General features: G+C 44.2%; 1 protein-coding gene across 22 annotated transcripts in view; it reads right to left on the bottom strand.

Moving 5' to 3' along the window:
• Positions 1–21,720, bottom strand: part of ASB3 (ankyrin repeat and SOCS box containing 3) — a 158,886-nt gene that overhangs the window by 101,576 nt on the left and 35,590 nt on the right. For 12 of the 22 annotated variants that reach the window (XM_008173052.3, XM_065590715.1, XM_065590704.1 and 9 more), the window contains 2 exons: positions 10,764–10,975; positions 6,266–6,424 (listed from right to left, as the gene is read on the bottom strand). In XM_008173052.3, the coding sequence (XP_008171274.2) occupies positions 6,266–6,424; positions 10,764–10,959 (355 nt within the window). In that variant the 5' untranslated portion in view covers positions 10,960–10,975. Of the gene's footprint in view, positions 1–6,265; positions 6,425–10,763; positions 10,976–13,434; positions 14,186–21,363; positions 21,718–21,720 lie in introns of those variants that run through there. The other 10 variants (XM_065590705.1, XM_065590717.1, XM_065590718.1 and 7 more) reach the window with 6 other exon arrangements.

The raw sequence follows: 21,720 nt of genomic DNA, 5'->3' as shown, positions 1-21,720 counted from the left end.
ACGGAATGCGAGGCACTGTTCGGCTAGGAAATTAATGATTGCCAGTAAACGTTCCAACACTGCTTGCCAACGTAGAATTTCTGAATTTAGTTGACGTTGCTGTACCGCATCGATTGTTGTACCGGTACGTAATCTGTTTGACAGCTCAATCCAATTTGTCAATGAGCGTAAATGATTTTTTGATGTTTCATGTTCTTTCAAATGCTGATGCAAATTTCGCCAGTCATTAAAACGTGCAGTTGCCAGAAAAATGTCCGAGTTACAGAACAGTTTGCAGCAAAAACAAAAAACTACATCTTTGGTCTGTGAATACACTAACCACGATCTATTAATTTGTTCCCCATTTTTCATTTTTTTCTTCATACTGGATGGCATAAATCGACGATTTGACTCATTAAATGGATATTCAAATGTAGGATCTAGTTTTGAAGGACCTTTTTTCACAATAATAATTCGCATTGTATCAGTAATTATTGTCGGCCATGTACTTGGATCCGATCCTATGTCAGTCTCTCCACCTTCCAATATTTGTTCTTCAGTTTTAGATTTGGATAACAGTTCTTCATTTCTGGACTCTTCAGCTGAAGTAGTAAATCTTTGGATGGATTGTGATTGTTCATCTTTATCAGTTAGTGAAGATAATCTTTGGTCAGATTGTTGTTCATCTTTATCAGTTGATAAAGGTAATCTTTGGTTGGCTCGGTCTTCATCAGTTGATGAATAATCACCTTCAGTGCATTGCATTGCTTAGAGCTTTCTCCTTGATTGCCGACTTTTTTTAAATACTTTTTTGTATTTAGATAGTTTTTCTAATTCTTTTTGCCATTTCTCTCTTTGTTGCCGGTAAGCAGCACCAGAAAGTCGTTTTCGTTTTTGTCCCGGCATTTTAGCCCTATAACCACTGGCACTGACGCGAAACGGAAATTAGCGCGAATGGCGCCGATAGGGCAGCACAGTACACACACGTAATCGTGATTTGAGTGACCGTGTCACAACATGACATGATATTTTTCACGTCACACTCCTATTGCACTACTGTACTTGCCGTAGATAAGGCGCTAGTCACTGGGGCGAGAGAGCTCCCCACGAGCTCGGATACACACTGGACCCAGCCCTGCTGGCATTTTCCCAGCGCTGAGGCCGCCCAGCTAGGAGCCCGAGGGGCATGCAATGGAGAGAGCTCTGTGGCTGGAGGAGCCAAGGAAGAGGTGCTGGGCTTGCTGGACAGATGCTGCCCCTCTCTGCCAGGTTGCTCGCCCCCTGCAGGGGGGAGGCAGAAGGAGACTCCAGGCACTGGCACCCTGAGGCCACCCTGCTGGGAGCCCGAGGAGCATGCAATGGAGAGAGCTCTGGGGCTGGAGGAACCAAGGAAGAGGTCAGGTGCTGGGCTTGCTGGGCAGATGCTGCTCCTCTCTGCCAGGTCGCTCGCCCCCTGCAGGAGGGGAGGCAGAAGGACACTCCAGGCACTGGAGTGCTGTGAGGGGCTGGGGAGGGAGGCAGCAGCCTCTGGGGCTCCAGCAGGCAGAAGCTCCCTAGGGGTCCTGGGGACCCTCCCGCCTGGCCCGACTCTTACCTTGCTGCAGATCTGGCCTGAGGTGGAGTCATCTCTGGTCACTGCCGCTCCCAGGGCCAGGAGTTGGGGCTGCTGCTGGATCCCAGCCCTGTTAATCCTTGGGCTTCGCCTTGGCTCTGGCACGAGCTGGGCTCAGCCCGGGCTGCCGCTCCGCTCCCCTCTCCCCTCCCCTGGCAGGAGGCGGCACAGAGAGGAGGAGGAGACAGAGGCGGGGACAAGCTGAGGAGGAGTGGACCGCCCGGGCGCCATGTTCCCCCGTCTTCTGCAGCCGGAGCAGGGCCACGCTACCGGCTCCCGCCTGGGGGGGGCCGCTTCCCGCTGCCCGCGGGAGAGCGGCGCGAACAAGCTGAGGAGCGGCCCGTCCTCTGAAGCCGGGGCAGGGCTGCGCTACCGGCTCCCGCCGCTCTCCCTCTGTCAGCGCCCACCCCCCAGGCGGAGCCGGTAGTGGGGCCCTGCCCCGGCTGCAGAGGACGGGCCGCTCCTCGGCTTGTTCGCGCCGCTCTCCCGCGGGCAGCGGGAAGCGGCCACACCCCTCCCCCCTCAGGCAGGCGCCAGTAGCGCGGCCCTGCCCCGGCTGCAGAGGACGGGCCGCTCCTCGGCTTGTTCGCGCCGCTCTCCTGCAGGCAGTGGCCACTTCCCCCCCAGCATTTTGCCGTCCCATACATTTTGCCGCCCTAGGCACCAGCTTGTTTAGCTGGTGCCTAGAGCCGCCCCTGCTCTCCAACCCCCCAGATATTTTGATTCCATTTTGCTTCATTAGCAGACAATTTCACACAAAATTATGTTTAAACAACAGTTTGGTGACCTTAGCTGCCCTTGTTTGGGCAATACAAAGTTAAGGCAGATGCTTTTACATGTCAGTATGAGACCATAAGAACATAAGACCGGCCATACTGGGTCAGACCAAAGGTCCATCTAGCCCAGTATCCTGTCTTCCGACGGTGGCCAATGCCAGGTGCCCCAGAGGGTATGAACAGAACAGGTAAACATCAAGTGATACATTCCCTGACCAAGTATGAAGTTATTTAAACATACTATATAACTTTATATTTTCCTTAGTTCAATACAAGTACTCACTTGCCAAACAATATTGTGTTTATTAAGTTCTAATGATGTTATTTTAACCACTTCTTCATTTGCATGTATTCCTAAGAAATGCCTCAGAATACTAAATTATTTTTCTAATTAGTATGCTAATAATATAACTAAACATACACAGATTGTAATAGGGATGAAAAGCCTCAGCCTTCTGACAATTTTAAAAACCTGGTTCCAGAATCAACTAACAGGCAATAAGGCTTTTAACTTATCCAACTCGAATAACTGGCTATAAAACAACAAATTAGACTTTAGAGGTCCAATTATGACAAATCTCCTGTAATTAGAGTTACATCCATTTTATCAGAGAAGAGTATTTGAGCATAGCGATAATTGATGCTGACTCACAAGTGATGAACAAACTTACCTCTTGTTAAATTAATGTATGTACGACAAACCTGAAAAATATTCATCCTCCAAATCCAGTGAGAATTTACAATTCAGTGCTGTCATAAACATACAGCTAAAGGGAGCATAAAATCCCTCTTTACCCTGTAAAGGGTTAATTCCTCTTTTACCTGTAAAGGGTTAAGAAACTCAGATAACCTGGTTGGCACCTGTCCAAAAGAACCAATAAGGGGAGAAGATACTTTCAAATCTGTGGGGGAAGGTTTTTGTTTGTGTCTTTGTTTTGTTCTCTCAGAGTCAGCAAAGGAACCAGGGCAAAGCAAATACATCTCCCTAAGCCATATCTGGACTAAGCATCTAGTATTGCAGAAATAGTAAGCAATAGCAAATAAATGCATTAGATTAGCTTTTGTTTTAGCTTGTTAATTTTCCCTGTGCTAAGAGGGAGGTTTATCCCTGTTTTTGTAACTTTAAAGTTTTGCCTAGAGGGGAAATCCTCTGTGTTTGGAATCTTTTTGTTACCCTGTAAAGTTATCTTCCATCCTGATTTTACAGAGGTGATTCTTTTATCATTTTTTAAAATAAACTTCTTTTAAGAACCTGATTGTTTTTCAGTGTCCTAAAAACCCGGGGGGGGGGGGGGAGGCGGGGGGGGTCGATCTGTGCTCACTTTGTAACCAATTGGTTAGGATATTATTCTCAAGCCTCCCCAGGAAAGGGGGTGTAGGGACTTGGGGGGATATTTTGGGGGGAGGTAGGGCTCCAAGTGGCCCTCCCTGAATGTTTGCTTAAACCACTTGGTGGTGGCAGCAATCAAGGACAAGGTGGAACCTGTGCCTTGGGAAAGTTTTAACCTAAGCTGGTAAAAATAAGCTTAGGGGGTCTTTCATGCGGGTCCCCACATCTGTACCCCAGAGTTCAGAGTGGGGAAGGAACCCTGACAAGTGCATTGGCAATTTTTTACCCCAGAAGACCACTAAAACACTCTACAGGGTTACAAAGTCAAAAATAATCTTTAATATTTCAAAACACAGGAGAAAACCAATCATTTTACAAGAGTAAATGTTTACTTATTTCTGTGGTATTGACACTGCACAGACATTGTTTACTAAAACCATAACCTTTTTAGAGCATTCAATGCCAATTGGGGAAAAAAATTACTCCCTTCAGTATGTGAATAATTTGATTCTCTTACAAATGCAGAAGGAATTTATATGTATAACTACTTTTAAGAGATAATAAGATTTCCCTCCAAGTGTGCATCATTTGAAGAATGGAATTTACAATTAACACAAGCAAAATAAAGAAACCAATGACATACAGAAAAGCAAAACAACAAAAGATGGCAGGAAAAAATGAAGTATGAATAAATTCTCGCTACTTGCAAATGTCAAATCTTCCATAATTTTCAATATTGATGAAAGTAGGCAAAAAAGAATCTCTGATTCAGAGGAAAATATATCCCAGACTGATTGAGGAATATAAATAAAACAAATATCTTCACGAAAAATAATTAGTAACAGTTGTTCAGGTTCATATTCCACCAATACAAACATGAAAATCCAGGAAATCCCTCGTTAATGGTCTGATCCTGTTCCTGACTTCAATGGTGCAGGATCGAACCCTGAAACTTCAACTATCCCTTGCAATTTATAGCCATGATTTCACCTTCTCCATGTTGCCACAACCACATCATAGCATAAGTGCCTCCATCCTCCACTTCCACACAAAACATGCAACTTTTAATTGCAACATGTTGACTGGTTTAAAATGGATGATTTACAATTGTTCAGAATGTTGAATTGATGTTTGTGGAAGTAGCTGGTTAGTGTGCATGACAATGGAGTTTTTTTAAACTGAGAGCTAGATTTAAGTGCTGTGTTACAGTATGGTAAATGGAAAGAATTGTTTTAAGTGGAAACAGTCTGTAATAATGTTTATCATTTTGGAAAGTTTCCATTTTTAATATTTCTAATTGTTTGATTTAGCTGATGTAAGTGAAGGAGTATGGGATGTTATGTTTTTTCAATAGCTGATGTTTGTGGTCAGAGTTAAGGTTGCATGTTCCATGTGGAGACTGAAGAGGTATGTGAGTTGTGACTGTGAGTAATAATAATCATCTAAAGAGGGCAAAATCATGGTTGTAGATTGCAAGGTATGGCTGAAGACCCCCTTTAGGGATGAGCTTTTTCCTAAACTTAGAAAGATCAAGAATATCAAGCTCTCTCTTCTGTGTTTTTCTGCAGGACTCTGTGGCAGACTGGAATAGGAACAGCTCTCAACTGAAGAAGTGAATTTGCAGAACCTTTTACAAAGAGAAATATTTCCTCCCAATTACTTATCAGGCATTTGAGTTAGGTAGTGTAAACATAAAATAAAATAAAATAAAATAAAATAAAATGTTTTTAAAAGGGCTGACTAAAAAAATTCCCTTGTCAGTTGCTCAAGTTTTGCTCTCCTACTCCTATGACCTCATAAGTCTTACTAGTCCTCCAGTCATCTGGCTTTGTGTATGGTATGGATTTTTTTTAGCAAAAATGTTCTGCCATTGCTAACTCCAGCAGGGATCCACGACGAATATTGACCGAAGGGGCACTATCATAGACAAGGCTCCCACAGCCAATGACTCTTTAATACCATGTTGTCCAACTCAGCTTATGAAAGTTCTAATCAATAGGTTGTTTAAAAATGCTGGCAGCTGTAAGGATTTTGGCTTGGAGCTGCACTGAAGTTAACAATTTAAAGACAGGAATTTTTTCTCAACAACCCCCAGCATAGTCCAGAAATATCAGTATGCTAATAGTATAAATAAACATGCACAAGTCTTCTAGGAGTAAGAGTGGACAGACCAAGAGTGGACAGACCTGAATTTCTAATGTAAGAGTAGGCAGGAATAAAACAAAACAAAGAAGACTTACATTTAAAAGTCATATAACTTCCAGTCTTTGTTTATATTTCAAAGAAACAAAAAGGGATAAAATAAAAAGTTTTCCACTTTGTGGGTTCCCTTTAAAAACATTGTTTGAATCAGATGCATTGAGATAGAAAAGGAGAAAAGTTAAAGAAGTTTTCAGCAATGTCTGCATCTCAGAATCAAAGCCATGCCACTATACAGGCCACAAAAGAACGTGAAACTTGCTGGACAGTGAAAGAATTGTGGGGTAATACCATGACTTTTTCCTACATATCCAGCATTGTTTGATTTAAAAAAAAAAAAAAATATATATATATATATATATACATCACCTAGGAATAGCGGAGTAGTTTCTTCATAAGTAACATCATTAGTCTCAGCTCCTGCCTCCAAGAGAACATTGATGCTTTCCAAACATCCATTATTTGCAGAAAGATGTAATGCACATGTACCCTCAAATGTCTTTGATTTTATGTAGTTATCAGATGGAGCTAAGAATAAGGAGAATTAAAAAAGATGTTTCTAACATGAAATTCTAAAAAGGACAGTCACTTACCTTACAGGATTCCTGTGCCTTGGATCCCCTCATAACCCCCACCCAAGGGCACAAAGGGTGAAGCAGGCTCAACCATCCCTTAGTTCTTTCACCAAGACACAATCCAGATGGTATATGACTCCATGGTAGCAGAGAACAAGGGCAGGTTGTAGAATCCATGCAGACAATACCTCTCTAGAACCAAAGTTATTGTAAGGTAAGTAACTGTTCTTTCTTCTCTGAGTGATTGTCCACATGGATTCGACTTCTGATGACTAGCAAGACCTCATAGTCAGGAGGTTGGTATTAGAAGTCCTATTTAAATAATGACTGCAGGACAGCTTGGCCAAGGCAGGCATCAGATTTTTGAGGTTTCAACTGAGGAATAGTGTTGGCTGAAAGTGTAAACTGCATCCCACATAGCTGCCCTGAAAATATAAAATAGGGATCCTTTTCAAAGAAGCTGCAGAAGCTGCCTGAGCCCTGTTGGAATGGATTCTAACTAGCATGAGTGGATCTAAACTACCTATCGCGCAGCATGATTTAATACAGTCTAGGCCAGGGGATCTCAACTTTTTTTGAATCAGCCCGCCCTCCCGCCAATTTTATTATTTTTTAAAACTTGGAGTCTTCCATCCCCCTCATTTATAAAGTGGGATGTTCCAGTGTAATCTAGGTGAAACTGGGGCCATTAATATATTGATCTCAATAAAGGAATCAGGCCTTTGATTCTGCTGTCTAACCGTGCACAGGCTAGGAAACCTTTTAAAAGCGCATACATCTAAATATTTGCAAAGTTTCCAGGCAGTAATTCTCAGCTTCAGCATCAGAGTGCTGGTGGGCACTGTGACCTTCTGTGCCAAGTCACAATGCCATCAGATGGAGGGGCAGCCAGGCCGAATTTGGGTGAGTGGCATTGCAACCCAGTAGGTTAGTGGGAAAGCTCACTGTGACCCTTTAGAAAGTTTGACACTAACACTGCCGTACTGATTTAGACCAATGTTTCTCAATGGCAAGTCTGTGGACAAGCGCCAGTCCCCAAGATCTCTCTGACACAGCAAGCCAGTCCCTGGTATCAAAAAGGTTGAGAAACACTGATCTAGACAATCTTTGGATAGCTATTGTCTGACTATTCACCCTATCTGGAAATGCTACAAATAGCCTGGCGAATTCCTGAAGGGTCTTTTCTGCTGAAGTAATATAAGAGAGCACTAACCACACTAAGGGGTCCAGTTTGGCTTCCCCTTGCTTTGAGTGAGGCTTGGGAAAGACAAGCAGCAGGTGAATCACATAATTTAAATGACAATCTGAGATCATTTTTGGTAAGAACTTAGGGGGAGTCACTGTCTTTATGTAACAATGTAAGGAAGACTACCCAGGAGTAGGGTTACCATTCGTCCGGATTCCCCCGGACATGTCCGGCTTTTTCGGGTTAAAAATAGCATCTGGGGGGAATTTGTCAATGTCCGGACTTCCCCTCCTCCCCTCCTCCCCCATGCAGAGCGTGCGCACGGCTTACAGAGCAGCCGGGGCTCCCACAGCCAGAGCCAGAGCCAGAGCCCTTCCTGCACTTCTCTCCTGAAACTTGACACCACTCCCCTCCTCCCCCTCCCTCCCTGCATTCACTGATCGCTGGTCTGGAGCTCCGACCCTGCTGCTCTCCCCCGCTGCCGAGCGCGCTGCTCTGCAGCACAGTAAGGGGGCCGGGGGCCAGAGAAGCGGCAGGGAGGTTCTGGGGTGGGGGGGGTAGTCAAGAAACAGGGAACAGGGGGGAGGGTTGGATGGGTCAGGGAGTTCAGGGGGGGCTGTCTGGGGGTTGGGGGGTGTAAGGTTTTGGGCAGTCAGGGTACAGGTGGGGGGGTCTCAGGAGGGGGCAGTTAGGGGACAAGAAACAGGGAGGCTTAGGTAGGGGGTGGGGTTCTGGAGGGCAGTTAGGAGCAGGGGTCCCAGGAGGGGGCAGTCAGGGGACAGGGAGCAGAGGGGTTTAGATGGGTCAGGAGTTCTGGGGGGGGCTGTCAGGGGGTGGGGGTGTGGATAAGGGTTGGGGCAGTCAGGGGACAGGTAGGGGGTAGGGTCCTAGGGGGCCAGTTAGGATGTGGGGAAGGTCTCAGGAGGAGGCAGTCAGGGGACAAGAAGCAGGGAGGCTTAGGGAGGGGGTGGAGTCCTGGGGGGCAGTCAGGGGACAAGGAGTGGGGGGGAGGGTTGGGGGTTCTGAAGGGGCAGGAAGTGGGAGGGAGTGGAAGGGGCAGGGGCGTGGCTAGGACAGGACGGGGCGGGGCTAGGACAGGGGCGGGGCTAGGGCGGGGCTCCTCCCGTCCTCTTTTTTGATTGTTGAAATATGGTAACCCTACCCAGGAGGACCTGAATTTCCCCTACCCTTTGAGCTGATGTATAGCAACTAAAAAGGCAGTTTTAATAGATAAATGGTGTGAAGAGCAAGCTGCTCAGGGCTCAAAAGGGGTCCCCATTAAACCAACTAAAATGATACTGATGTTCCAGGAAGGAGGAAGCTCCCAGACTGGGGGAAACATGAAGAATCTAGCAACAGTAGGGTGGGAAACAGTAGGGTGTGACCCTGAATGAGAGGATGATGAGCTGATTTTGCTGTAAATTGTACCCTTATGCAGCTGATGGATAGCCCTGAATGCTTTAGGGATAGCAGATAGTCCTGAACCATAGGAATCAAGACTCCTAAGGGAGTCAGGTGGAGTTCTGCTGTCCAAATAGGGAACACCTCTTCCATTTAGTTCACAAGTCGCCTATCAAGTCTTTTCTGCTATGCCCAAGGCCCTTCATTTTCGGTATTTACCATTTTTACCAAAAATTTCCCAGGTTTTACAAAAGTTATTAAGTTTTTACCAATTTTCACACTAATTTTGAACCACACAAGTACATGAGAATACTGATTATGTTAAAAAAAAAACAATATATTATATTATGTAGATGTGTTTATGTTACTAATACATTAGTCTAAATGTAAATGTGAGACTATTAAAGTAAGGCAATGTAGTGGAAGGTACACATGCACATGTGTGTGTGGGTATTTCTAGGTTGACCAGATAGCAAGTGTGAAAAATCAGGATGGGGCGGCAATGGGAGTGGGGGGTAATAGATTGCCTCTATAAGACAAAACCCCAGTATTTGGACAGTCCCGATAATATCGGGACATCTGGTTACCCTATGGATGTCAGTGCTCGACTCCTAAAAAAAGGAAATGCTGGAACTCCCCAGACCCTGCTCCAAAAGGAAAGATGGCAGATAGGTAACCTGGGCAGACCCCAAGGCAATCCCCTGGACCTGACACCCAGTTCTGAAGTTACTGAGCTGTCATCTCTTTCCAGAATGGGGAGCTGGGTCAGAAGTATTCTTATATTTTTCTCTATTTATTTTGTTTTTTTCTGTCCTCCCATTCCCCCAATATTAACCCTGATATTTACATCCAGAAAACCGTTGAAATTAATTTTTTACACTAATTTTCACCTGTTCTTTAGTTTTTGTAATAAAGATCAATACATTCCCTGAAAATGAGGGCCTTGGCTATGCAGCAATATGTTCTGGACTTCAGCTGAACAGCTTCTTCCGATGGTAGTTAACCAGACAGCATCCACACTATCAAATGCAATGATGCTGGGTTCAGATGTAAGATCTGACCTCTGTTATGGGAGCTCACATCAGGCAGGACAGTTAGTGTTACTGGGGACTGACAGACTCATTATGTCAAAATACCAAAGTTGCCTGTAGGCCAAATTAGGCCTAGTATGATCATTAATGCTGTACATGTACATTATCACCAGAGTCCATGAGATAAAGAAAGCCTGCGCTGTAAACCCCACTTGAACAGAATGTTTGGCATTTCCTGTTCCATCTGAAGTAAACAGGTTCTGGCAACCTTAAATTTGGCATTTCCTTATTTATGAGTGCTTGACTTTGCAACCTAAATAACATTCTTTTAACATGTTTTTTTATGTAATATAATAAGATAATTACTACTTCAGCACTGCAAACTCCACTTGGGATCTCAGAATTCGATCAGCAGTGCTTAACAATAGAGAAAACTTTTTTTTCCAGAAAAGTAAGAATATATATTTCAAAGACATCCATAGAGTATTCCTACCCTTGAGCAGAAAGGTGCCATTTTTATCATATATTTTTTCTCACCCTAACCACATTTAAATTCACAAAAGAAATCAAAAAGTGAATGAGGTTGGTTTATCTTATGTTATATTCTATTTATAGGGGAAGTGAGCAGGGAAAATAAAAATAACTTGCCTCATCCTGAATCAAGTTTTCCTTACCTGCATTAATTAACAACTTCAGACATTCACTGGAGTTGTGAAATGCTGCTTCGTGGATTGGCATCCACCCTCTGTTATCAGGAACATCAACGCTGTATCCCTGTTTAATTAGTTTCCTCAAACTTTTGACATTTCCTTCTCTAGCTGCAAGTCCAACACTGGAGCATCTGTCTGAATAGGCCTCTGTGAAATCCATCCTTCCTCAGCTCACTCTGAGAATAGAGGGCAAAAAAGTTACTATTAGTCCAGCAAGTCTGTAATTACAACAGACAACATATTCTTAAAATCTGAGCCAAGATTGTCAGGTCTGCCCAGTTTAATTCATCTAATGGGAACTCCCTTTTTGGGTTAATTTTAGGCAGTATTTACACTATTGCCATCCTGGGAGGTAAAATTTTGCTTTGTGTTTCAGTAACATTTAAAGTCTTTCTTCAAATTGTTTTGAAACTGGTTTATCTTGACACTATCCCTGGATAATACATACTTTGCACTTATCCTTGAATGAAAGATACCATTTCTCAAATGCTTTACAAATTACTAATTTTTGAACACTCAAGACATACTTCATATTAACAAGTAAAGACACAATCCTTGGGCCAAAAGAATATACAAACCTTTGGCCTGATCCTGCAATTGGAGGTGCATAGACCATTCCACCCATGTAGCATCTTACAGATTTCAGTCAGGCTCTGCATGAATCTGATTGCAGATATACAGACATAAAACAGGTGATACAGGGAAAATAGGTGAGGGTAAGGCAGGATGGTTAAGTGGCTAGGGTGCTAGCCTAAGACTTCAAAAATCCAGATTCAATTCCCTACTCTACCACAGACCTCCCATGTGACCTAGGACAAATCATTTAGGGCTTGTCTTCACTGCCGGCTAAATCCAGCTTCTGTAATCAATGCAGCAGGCATTGATTTAGGCTGTCTGTTGAAGACACATTAAGTCAATGAGAGAGTGCTCTCCCATAGACTTCAGTACTCCACCTTCCCAAGAGGCAGAAGCTATATCGATGGGAGAGCATCATGTAGACACCTCTGTAAATTGATCTAAGCTATGTTGACTTAAGTTACATAGCATAACTTAGATCGACTTATCTCGTTAGTGTAGACCAGGCCTTAGTCTCAGTGCACTGTTGTACTTTGCTGCCTCAGAGGGGTATTGTGAGGATGAATACATTATAGACTGTGAGATGTTCATGCCCAGATTTTTAAAAGGTAGTTAAGGAATGCTCTGCTCATCATTGCAAAGCTTAAAGCGATTGAAGCTATGTCTTCCCTACCGTGGTAAATCATAGAATCATAGAATATTAGGGTTGGAAGAAACCTCAGGAGGTCATCTAGTCCAATCCCCTGCTCAAAGCAGGACCAACACCAACTAAATCATCCCAGCTAGGGTTTTGTCAAGCTGGGCCTTAAAAACCTCTAAGGATGGAGATTCCACCACCTCCCTAGGTAACCCATTCCACTGCTTCATCACCCTCCTAGTGAAATAGTGTTTCCTGATATCCAATCTAGACCTCCCCCACAGAAACTTGAGACCATTGCTTCTGGTTCTGTCATCTGCCACCACTGAGAATAGCCTAGCTACATCCTCTTTGGAACCCCCCTTCAGATAGTTGAAGGCTGCTATCAAATCCCCCCTCACTCTTCTCTTCTGCAGACTAAACAAGCCCAGTTCCCTCAGCCTCTCCTCGTAAATCACATGCCCCAGACCCCTAATCATTTTCGTTGCCCTCCACTGGACTCTCTCCAATTTGTCCACATCCCTTCTGTAGTGGGGGGACCAAAACTGGACACAATAATCCAGGTGTGGCCTCACCACTGCCAAATAGAGGGGAATAATCACTTCCCTCGATCTGAGGCAATGCTCCTACTAATACAGCCCAATATGCCACTGGCCTTCTTGGCAACAAGGGCACACTGATGACTCATATCCAACTTCTCATCCACTGTAATCCCCAGGTCCTTTTCTGCAGAACTGCTGTTTAGCCAGTCAGTCCCCAGCCTGTAGCGGTGCATGAGATTCTTCCTTCCTAAGTGCAGGACTCTGCACTTGTCCTTGTTGAACCTCATCAGATTTCTGTTGGCCTAATCCTCCAATTTGTCTAGGTCACTCTGGACCCTACCCCTCCAGCGTATCTACCTCTCCCCCAGCTTAGTGTCATCTGCAAACTTGCTGAGGGTGCAATTCATCCCATCATCCAGATCATTAATAAAGATGTTGAACAAAACCAGTCCCAGGACCGACACCTGGGGCACTCCGCTTGATACCAGCTGCCAACTAGACATCAAGCCGTTGATCACTACCTGTTGAGCCCGACAATGTAGCCAGCTTTCTATCCACCTTATAGTCCATTCATCCAATCCATACCTTTTTAACTTGCTGGCAAGAATACTGTGGGAGACCGTATCAAAAGCTTTGCTAAAGTCAAGATATATCATGTCCTCCGCTTTCCCCATATCCACAGAGCTAGTTATCGCATCATAGAAGACAATCAGGTTGGTCAGGCATGACTTGCCCTTGGTGAATCCATGTTGACTGTTACGGATATCCTTCCTCTTCTCCAAGTGCTTCAAAATGGATTCCTGGAGGACCTGCTCCATGATTTTGCTGGGGACTGAAGTGAGGCTGATTGATCTGTAGTTCCCTGGGTTCTCTTTCTTACCTTTTTTAAATATGGGCACTATATTTGCCTTTTTCCAATCGTCCGGGACCTCCCCCAACTGCCACGAATTTTCAGAGATAATGGTCAATGGCTCTGCAATCACATCAGCCAACTCCCTATGTGAATAACGTAGCAGGAGTCAATGTAGCTTAGGTCGCCTTACCGCGGGGTTCACGCAATGCTGGGTCGACGGGACACACTCCCAGTCGACGTACCTTATTCTTCTTGTTTGGGGTAGAGTAGCGGGGTCGACTTCACTAGACCCGCTAAATCGACCCCAGTGCATCAATCCCCGGAGTGTCGATTCGGGGGCCAGTAGTGTAGACATAGCCTTAGACAGCTAAGTCCTATTTCAAAAAGTGACTTAGTCATGGAGACTTAGCTGTCTACATCATTTAGGTCTTGCAATGCTGAGCAGAGCAATGCCTTAAATAACTTTATATTATTAGAGTAATGAGGGCAAAATATATACCTCAGATAGACAGGGGTTACAATAATAAGAACATGAGGTTACTCAGGTAAGATATTTGCACAACTTGATTCCATTACATCAGATTGCTTGTTTGTCAGTTATATTATAACTTTCTTCTTGTTTGCAACTTGACAAGAGTGAGATTTTTAATAGTGATATGGAAAAAACAGTTACTTACCTTCCGTAACTGTTGTTCTTCGAGATGTGTTGCTCATGTCCATTCCAAGTAGGTGTGTGCGCACCATGTGTACAGTCATCGGAAGGTTTTTCCCCTAGTGGTACCAGTCGGGTCGGCTGTGGAGCCCCCTGGAGTGGCACCCTTATGGCAGTGTATATAGGTCCCTGCCAACCTGCCATCTTTTCAGTTCCTTCTTGCCGGATACTCCAACAGAGGGGAGGTGGGTGGGTCTTGGAATGGACATGAGCAACATATCTCGAAGTACAACAGTTACAAAAGGTAGGTAACTGTTTTTTCTTCTTCGAGTGATTGCTCATGTCAATTCCAAATAGCTGACTCCCTAGCAGTCCCCCAGAAGAGAGGTCAGAGTTCACAGAGTTGCAAACTGTACCACGGCTCTACCAAACGCAACATCATCTTTAGCCTGCTGTGTGATTGCATAGTGCAACATAAAGGTGTGGATACACTACCATGTTGCTGCACTGCAGATGTCCTGAATTGGGACTTATGCCAGAAATGCTGCAGATGAAGCATACACTCTTGTGGAGTGTGCTGCCAATGCTTGGGCTGGAATCTTTGCTAGGTCATAGCATGTTCTGATACAGGCCATGATCCAAGAGGAGACTCTCCTGAATGAAACAGGGAGACCCTTCATTCTTTCGGCAATAGCGATGAAGAGCTACATCGACTTCCTAAACGGCTTTGTTCGATCAATGTAAAAGGCTGTCTGGCATCCAGGAAATGAAATATGCGTTCCCTGTCATTGGCGTGTGGCTTAGGGTAGAACACTGGCAGAAAGATGTCCTGATTCACGTGAAATTGCAAAACTACCTTGGGAGGAAAGCTGGGTGCAGCCGCAATTGTACCTTGTTCTTATAAAACATGGAATAAGGGGGCTCGGCCATCAGACGCCCTCCTCGCTGATGTTATAGCCATTAGGAACGCCACTTTCCAAGAAAGGTAGAGCAGAGAGCATGAAAAGGTGGGAGTTGTCTTACCAACTCTGAGAGGCCAATTAAGTAAGACAACTCCCACCTTTTCATGCTCTCTATATGTGTATATACATCTCCTCAATATATGTTCCATTCTATGCATCCGAAAAAATGGGCTGTAGCCCACGAAAGCTTACGCTCAAATACATTTGTTAGTCTCTAAGGTGCCACAAGTACTCCTGTTCTTTTAGTCTATGAACTAACTACTTAAAATACTAGAAAAACTATACTAAGTAGAACTATATACAATACAAGAATAAACATTCGCTATGAAAAGCAAAGCAAGAGAACGAAGTAGCTCCAACGACAGTCACTGGCGTTAAGGAACTGAAGAAGCGGCAGGTCGGCAGGAACCTACATACGCTGCCATAATGGCGCCACTCCAGAGGGCTCCACAGTTGACCCAACAGGTACCACTAGTGGAAAAACCTTCCATCGATCGTGCAGGCGGCGCGTACACATCTACTTGGAATTGACATGAGCAATCATTTGAAGAAAAGGAGGTGACTTGGAAAATAAATTTTGAGAAGAGGTTTAAAGGGAACATGGAAGAATGCACAGAAGGGGGCATGACAGAAAAAAAAATACAAGGTTGCTGAAGCTGACATCACTAGGGTACATTGATTGCTTAAGTCTTGCAACACCAATTTGAGGTATTATATCCATTTTCATCACCCCCAGAGCTCAGACTTCATTAAAAGAATGAGTACATCTCCATGGTGCAGTTGATCACTGTGGCAGGTTCACCAATATTAACGTGGGATGGTATGGAAAGGTCCATGACACTAGAATCTTTCAAAAATCACACTTATTTTATTTAAGGAAAAAGTTGCTGCAGGATCTCTATGGACCTTAACAGTATTCTGATTCCCTCCATCATTCTTGGAGACTCATCTTATTTTCCTAATCCCCTGATTTATATATAAAGCTTTTTCCTGGACACTTGAACAAGAGAAAGGACCTGTTCTACTATATACCCTGAGTAACTGAAGAATGACAATGGACTGTGTGTTTGGAGATCTGAGAGGGAGAGGCTGAAGACTGCTGAGCAATATATACCATATGTGACAACTGCTTGCTATGGTCTGCACAACATCTGTGAGAGCCTCACTGATGGGTGGGAGATGGAGGTCCAGACACTTTCATGACTGATACTATGAACAGCCAAGAGATTCCCTCTGCAAACTGCAGCAAATAGTCAAGGCCACACGGTCAAGGACACTCTGTGCACCTACTTTGAGACTAGCAGCTGAATTGTGGCATGGTTTCATTAGTGTGTGTGTAGGGATTTAATTAAACAGAAGTTTATTTTGCTTTTTAAATGCTTTGTGGTACTTTTTTGGAAGAGTGTTTTGTTACATGTACAGGATATGTGGTATTTTATGTACCTTTATTGAACTTTTGTCAAAATTAACCATTACCGAACATCAAGCAGTGCAAACAAAAACATTAGTTGAACAAAACTACATTTTTAGCCATTGCAACATGAACCACAACGTAAAACAGTGAAAACAATGCAAAACATCGCAAACTTTATACAACATCATCGTGCAGATATTCACCACATTAGAAAAAAGTTCTGGTGCTACACTTGTCACAAGCATCTGTATGTGCAGGATTTCTGCACGTTGGCTTTGCCTTGGGTTGTGGATGGCGTGAAAAGAAACTATCATCTGTCATTGTAAGGGTGAAGGAGGGTTCCCAGAAGTCACTGTTTCCAGAGTCCTGTGATATGGTGGGGAGAGGGAAATGCCTGTGGCTTGAGTTTTGAGAAGGGTACTGCTGCTCCCAGTACCTGTTATTCTCTATGGGCTGCAGAACATGTCTGTGCTGGGATTGTGGTGCTGTAGCAGAACATTGTGCCAACATGTTCTCAGTCAAGACAGTCTGGTTTTGCATGTGTTCCAGGAGCTGTATCAGCATCTCTCCCTCTCTATGCATGTTTTTTGCCTTCCTCTCGGTCAGCACGGAGAACCTCTGTCCTGTCTCTCTGAAAGAAGAATTTCCCTTTACTCTTCTGTCTTCTTATCCCACTTCTGGGATGCTGTCACAAAGTCCCCAAACGCTTCGCCTTTGGTCTTCCCTTTTCTGATTGATCAGGTATTCTGCATTTGACAATGTTCCTGCCCTTGGGGGCCATAGGGTGTCAGATGCAGAAGCAGGGGGAGCTGAGAAACAGAACAAGTAGTTATTGAAGTGATTCAAGTTTCCATGGCAACAATTATAAAATGATGCTTTCTCCTCAGTTCTAGAATGCTATTTCAAGTCTCTTGCCAACTGGGGAGATAAGTATTTCACCTGAATTTCCCTTTGTACAGGAGCCTTGGCTATGATTGGCTAAGGTGGGCAGCAGAGTTCAGGGGTTTGGACTGGTGGTTTGCAGGGGCAAGGAACCTAGGGGTGGGCAGAAGGATTTGGAGGTCTACCTGGGCTGAGGACAGGGGCTAGGATGTTTGCAGGTGCCATACTTTGTCTGCCCGTCCACTTCTGCAGGCAGTCCTAGCATTGGACAATGCAACCTTAATACAGAGGCAGATAAGAGGCTTTTTGAAAAAGGGGATGAGCAAACCAGAAATCTATGCAGTGATTTTATTCACCCCCAGAAATGCTGCAGGACTGGAAGAGGTAGGCTACCCACAGAAGTAATCCTAAGAAGGCTGTGTACTCTGCAGTGTTTCTGCCAATATACAGCATTATCTTTGCCTTAAATTCTGTTTAAAATCACCTGCCAACATGCACAAAGTATACTGCTAAATACAGTTCTGCTGTAATTGTTAACAATGCTGATGGTCTTATTACAGCTAGCCAAGTGCCTATGCATCTCTATGCATTAATTGTCACCCTTTTGGAAACATACCTCATAAAATGCTATGACAACTGAAAGCTCAGGGCATTGATCAAACTCTGAAACAAAGTATTTTTTATGCTGCATTATTTTTCTGTAACTTCAATAAATGTGCCTGCATTATATGCTGTGTTTTTTTGTTTGGTTGTTTTTTAAAAAAAAAAACCACTCTGGCACTCCTACTTTAACCAGGGCAGGAAGCCTGGGAGACCATGGCAGTTGACCAGGAGAGGGAGCATGAGGAAGATGAGGTGGCAGATGGCTGTGAGAAATGAAAATATCAGGGATATAATCCCTCCAGAGCTGAAATTCCCTGGCACAGCTACCATACTGAGTAAAAGGGAAGTGGGGATGAGAAGCTGAGCTCTCATCCACACAAACTGGTGGCTTCCATTGGGCACCTGGAACAATATGTTAAAATGACCTATACATTTTATTGTAATATAGCACGCAATACTTACAGGCAGAGGTCCCCTCCTCAAAACTGTCAGTCTGGTATCTGCCTGGGTATCAGAAGTCTGTTCCTCTAGGTCAGGCTTGGGGTCTTGCATGGGAAAGAAATCCTGGCTTGCAGGGAATCCTCCACTTCAGAGTACTAGTCAAGATTCTCCTTGGTGTTCTCCACAACATATTGAACTTCAATGGTGGCCTAGATGGTAAAAATCCTATCCAGGTCCTCAAAGTAGGGGCAGGTAGTTTGAGTATGGCCAAAGGTCCTTGTTCTGTCCTTGTTTTTTTTTATAATTCTGACAGAGCTTCTGCCCTTTATTGCAGCATTGAGCCAAGTCCAAGGAGTGACCCCAATTGGTCATTTGATTAGCTATATACTTGAATATTTTCTTATTACTGTGGCTACTATTAAAGCAGGACTGCACCAATTCCTTCCCCCAGATCACAAGAAAATCCATGACCTCTGCAAGACTCCCCACAGACGCACAAGGCATGGTTGCTATAGCACTGCTGTAATGCTCCAGGAGCGTGTAATCACAAACAGAGCGTTTCTGGCTGCACACCAGCATTTAAATAGGGAGGTAACATCTGGTCATCATGACCCCTGTGCAGCAAAGGGCACACAGGTGAGCAGACAGTTCAGTCCTGGTGTAAAACAATGCAGTGTCCGACCAGTGGGAGGACTGAAAAAATTAACCTGAAATACTGATGCAGCCACACAAACTCCATATTAATTACACACAATATTACAACTGGAAATTAATTTTGGAATGAATTAAAGTGGATTATCCAGTTTGCACTAACTAGCCAGTTAATTCAGAAGAATTGTGTTGTGTGGATGCAGTCCATTTTAATTTGAAAAAATGCCAGTTAGTCTGAAATAAACCCATTGTGTGGACAAACCCTAAAACACCATCTGAACCCAGCAGCTTGTCTACACTATGCTTTCCAATGTTGCTAACAGCAACGGAACTGAATTGGCATTAGCAAGAGTGGGATCTTTTTGCAAAGTTTCCCTAATGTACACAACATCATGCTGAGTCAGCAGCAGAACTGAGTCATTATTCCCAATTGCTATGATGATCTAACCACTAAATTACACTGCTTATTTAAATAAGTACATTACCACTAAACATTATTTAAATTTGTATATAAGGTCTCATTCTGAAAGGACTCCAGCACATCTGATGTCTCAGATGCTCTGGTGTCATCCTTTTTCAGAAACACACACAGTGCACAGACAATTCTGGTGTTAGAGTGGAAAATGAAGGGACAGCATACTGCACATGATAACGGAGAGAAAATGTTAATGAAGAAGACATGAAGGCAAAACTCTACTCTCACAAGACCCCATGCCACCTTTTAAGTCCATGCACAGCATCTCAAACAAGTAACAGGTTTCAGAGTGGTAGCCGTGGTAGCCTGTATGAGCAAAAACAACGAGTAGACCTTGTGGCATCTTAGAGACTAACACATTTATTTTGGCATAAGCTTTTGTGGGCTAGAACCCACTTCATCAGATGCATGGAGTGGAAAATACAGTAGCAGGTATATTTATACATACTTCATGAAAAGATGGGAGTTGCCTTACCAGGTGGGGGGTCAGTCTAACTAGACAATTCAATTAACAGTAGAATACCAACAGAGGAAAAATCACTTATGTAGTGGTAATGAGGGTGGCCCATTTCAAACAGTTGACAAGAAGGTGTGAGTAACAGTAGGGGGAAATTAGTATGGTAAAATTAGGTTTTATAATGACTCATCCACTCCCAGTCTTTATTCAGGTCTAATTTGATGGTGTCCAGTTTGCAAATTAATTCCAGTTCTGCAGTTTCACATTGGAGTCTGTTTTTGAAGGTTTTTTTGTTGAAGAATTGCCACTTTAAGTCTGTTATTGAGTGAGCAGGGAAATTGAAGTGTTCGCCTACTGGTTTTTAAATGTTGTAATTCCTGATGTCAGATTTGTGTCCATTTATTCGTTGGCGTAGAGACTGTCCGGTTTGGCCAATGTACATAGCAGAGGGGCACTGCTGGCACATGGTAGCATATATCACATTGGTAGATGTGCAGGTGAACGAGCCCTGATGGTGTAGCTGATATGGTTAGGTCCTATGATGGTGTCCCTTGAATAGATATGTGGACAGAGTTGGCACCGGGGTTTGTTGCAGGGTTTGGATCCTGGGTTACTGTTTTTGTTGTGTGATGTGTAGTTACTGTTACTCTCATCTTTCATGTACTTTTCATGTACTATGTATAAACATACCTGCTAGTGTATTTTCCACTCCATGCATATGATGAAGTGGGTTCTAGCCCACGAAAGCTTATACCCAAATAAATTTGTTAGACTCTAAGGTGCCACAAGGACTCCTCGTTGTTTTGTTCAAATAAGTAAGTAATTAAAAAAGTGTCTTGTCCAAAAATTTGCATGCAGTAAACTTCATGGAACTTAGCTTAGAATAAGGGGCTGAAGTGAGCTGTGCACATGCTTCGAATCAGTTGTTGCATAAAATCTAGGACCTGCAAACTTGATATTTAGATCACTGCTGAAAGCTGTCCCACCAGTTAAAGCAGGGTAGTCAACAGACAGACTGCAGGCCAAAGCTGGACCAGCAGGCACTTTTGAATGGACCCCAACATCTTTGTATTACTTATTACCATCATTGTTGTTTTTTATGATGTTCTCTGGAGTATGGACCTCGACCATACCTTGACCAAGAAATTTAGACCTTGACAAAAAGTAATTGACTACCCAAGAAATCCCAACTACTGCACCCCTGGATGTATGCGTTAGTAACATTCTCTACAGCAAAAGAGAGGAAAGGCAGGCTTTAAATGGGTACCAAGATCCAGGGCCTCCCAAGGAGTCCCGCAGAGGGGCAGACGGAAGACCCGTGAAATCCCTTTCTTAGTAACTTATTATGCCATATATCCTACAACCGAGAAAACACCGGTCTTACATGTAGGTGACAAAAAATATCTGTAGGAAACCTACTGCATTGCCTCGTCATTCGCGTACCCCGCCCTAGAGCCGCATGCCAGAGACGGACAGCGGCTGGCGCAGCCAGGCGAGGCTCGCCCAGGGCCAGCGCTGGCACCCCGGCCGGCAGAGTACCCTGCAGAGCCAGCCGGTCCACTTTCTCCACTCCCGCCCCGGACCGTTCCGTCCCGCCCCGCCCCTTTGAAGCGCGGGGGGGGGGGTGTTCCCTAGGCACCCAGAGGGACGCTGGGAGTTGTAGTCCATTTCAGCATCACCGGGCTGCGAGTGGCGTGGCCTCTACCCATGGCCTCAGCCCCGGGAGTGAGCGCGGAGGGGCGAACGCCCGCGCGGGGGCGGGACAGGGCAGGGACA

Source organism: Chrysemys picta, chromosome 3 (assembly GCF_011386835.1).
Source record: "Chrysemys picta bellii isolate R12L10 chromosome 3, ASM1138683v2, whole genome shotgun sequence".
Classification (NCBI taxonomy): domain Eukaryota; kingdom Metazoa; phylum Chordata; order Testudines; family Emydidae; genus Chrysemys; species Chrysemys picta.
Note: the sequence above shows the minus strand (reverse complement) of the source record. Positions and strands in the feature narration are given on the sequence as shown.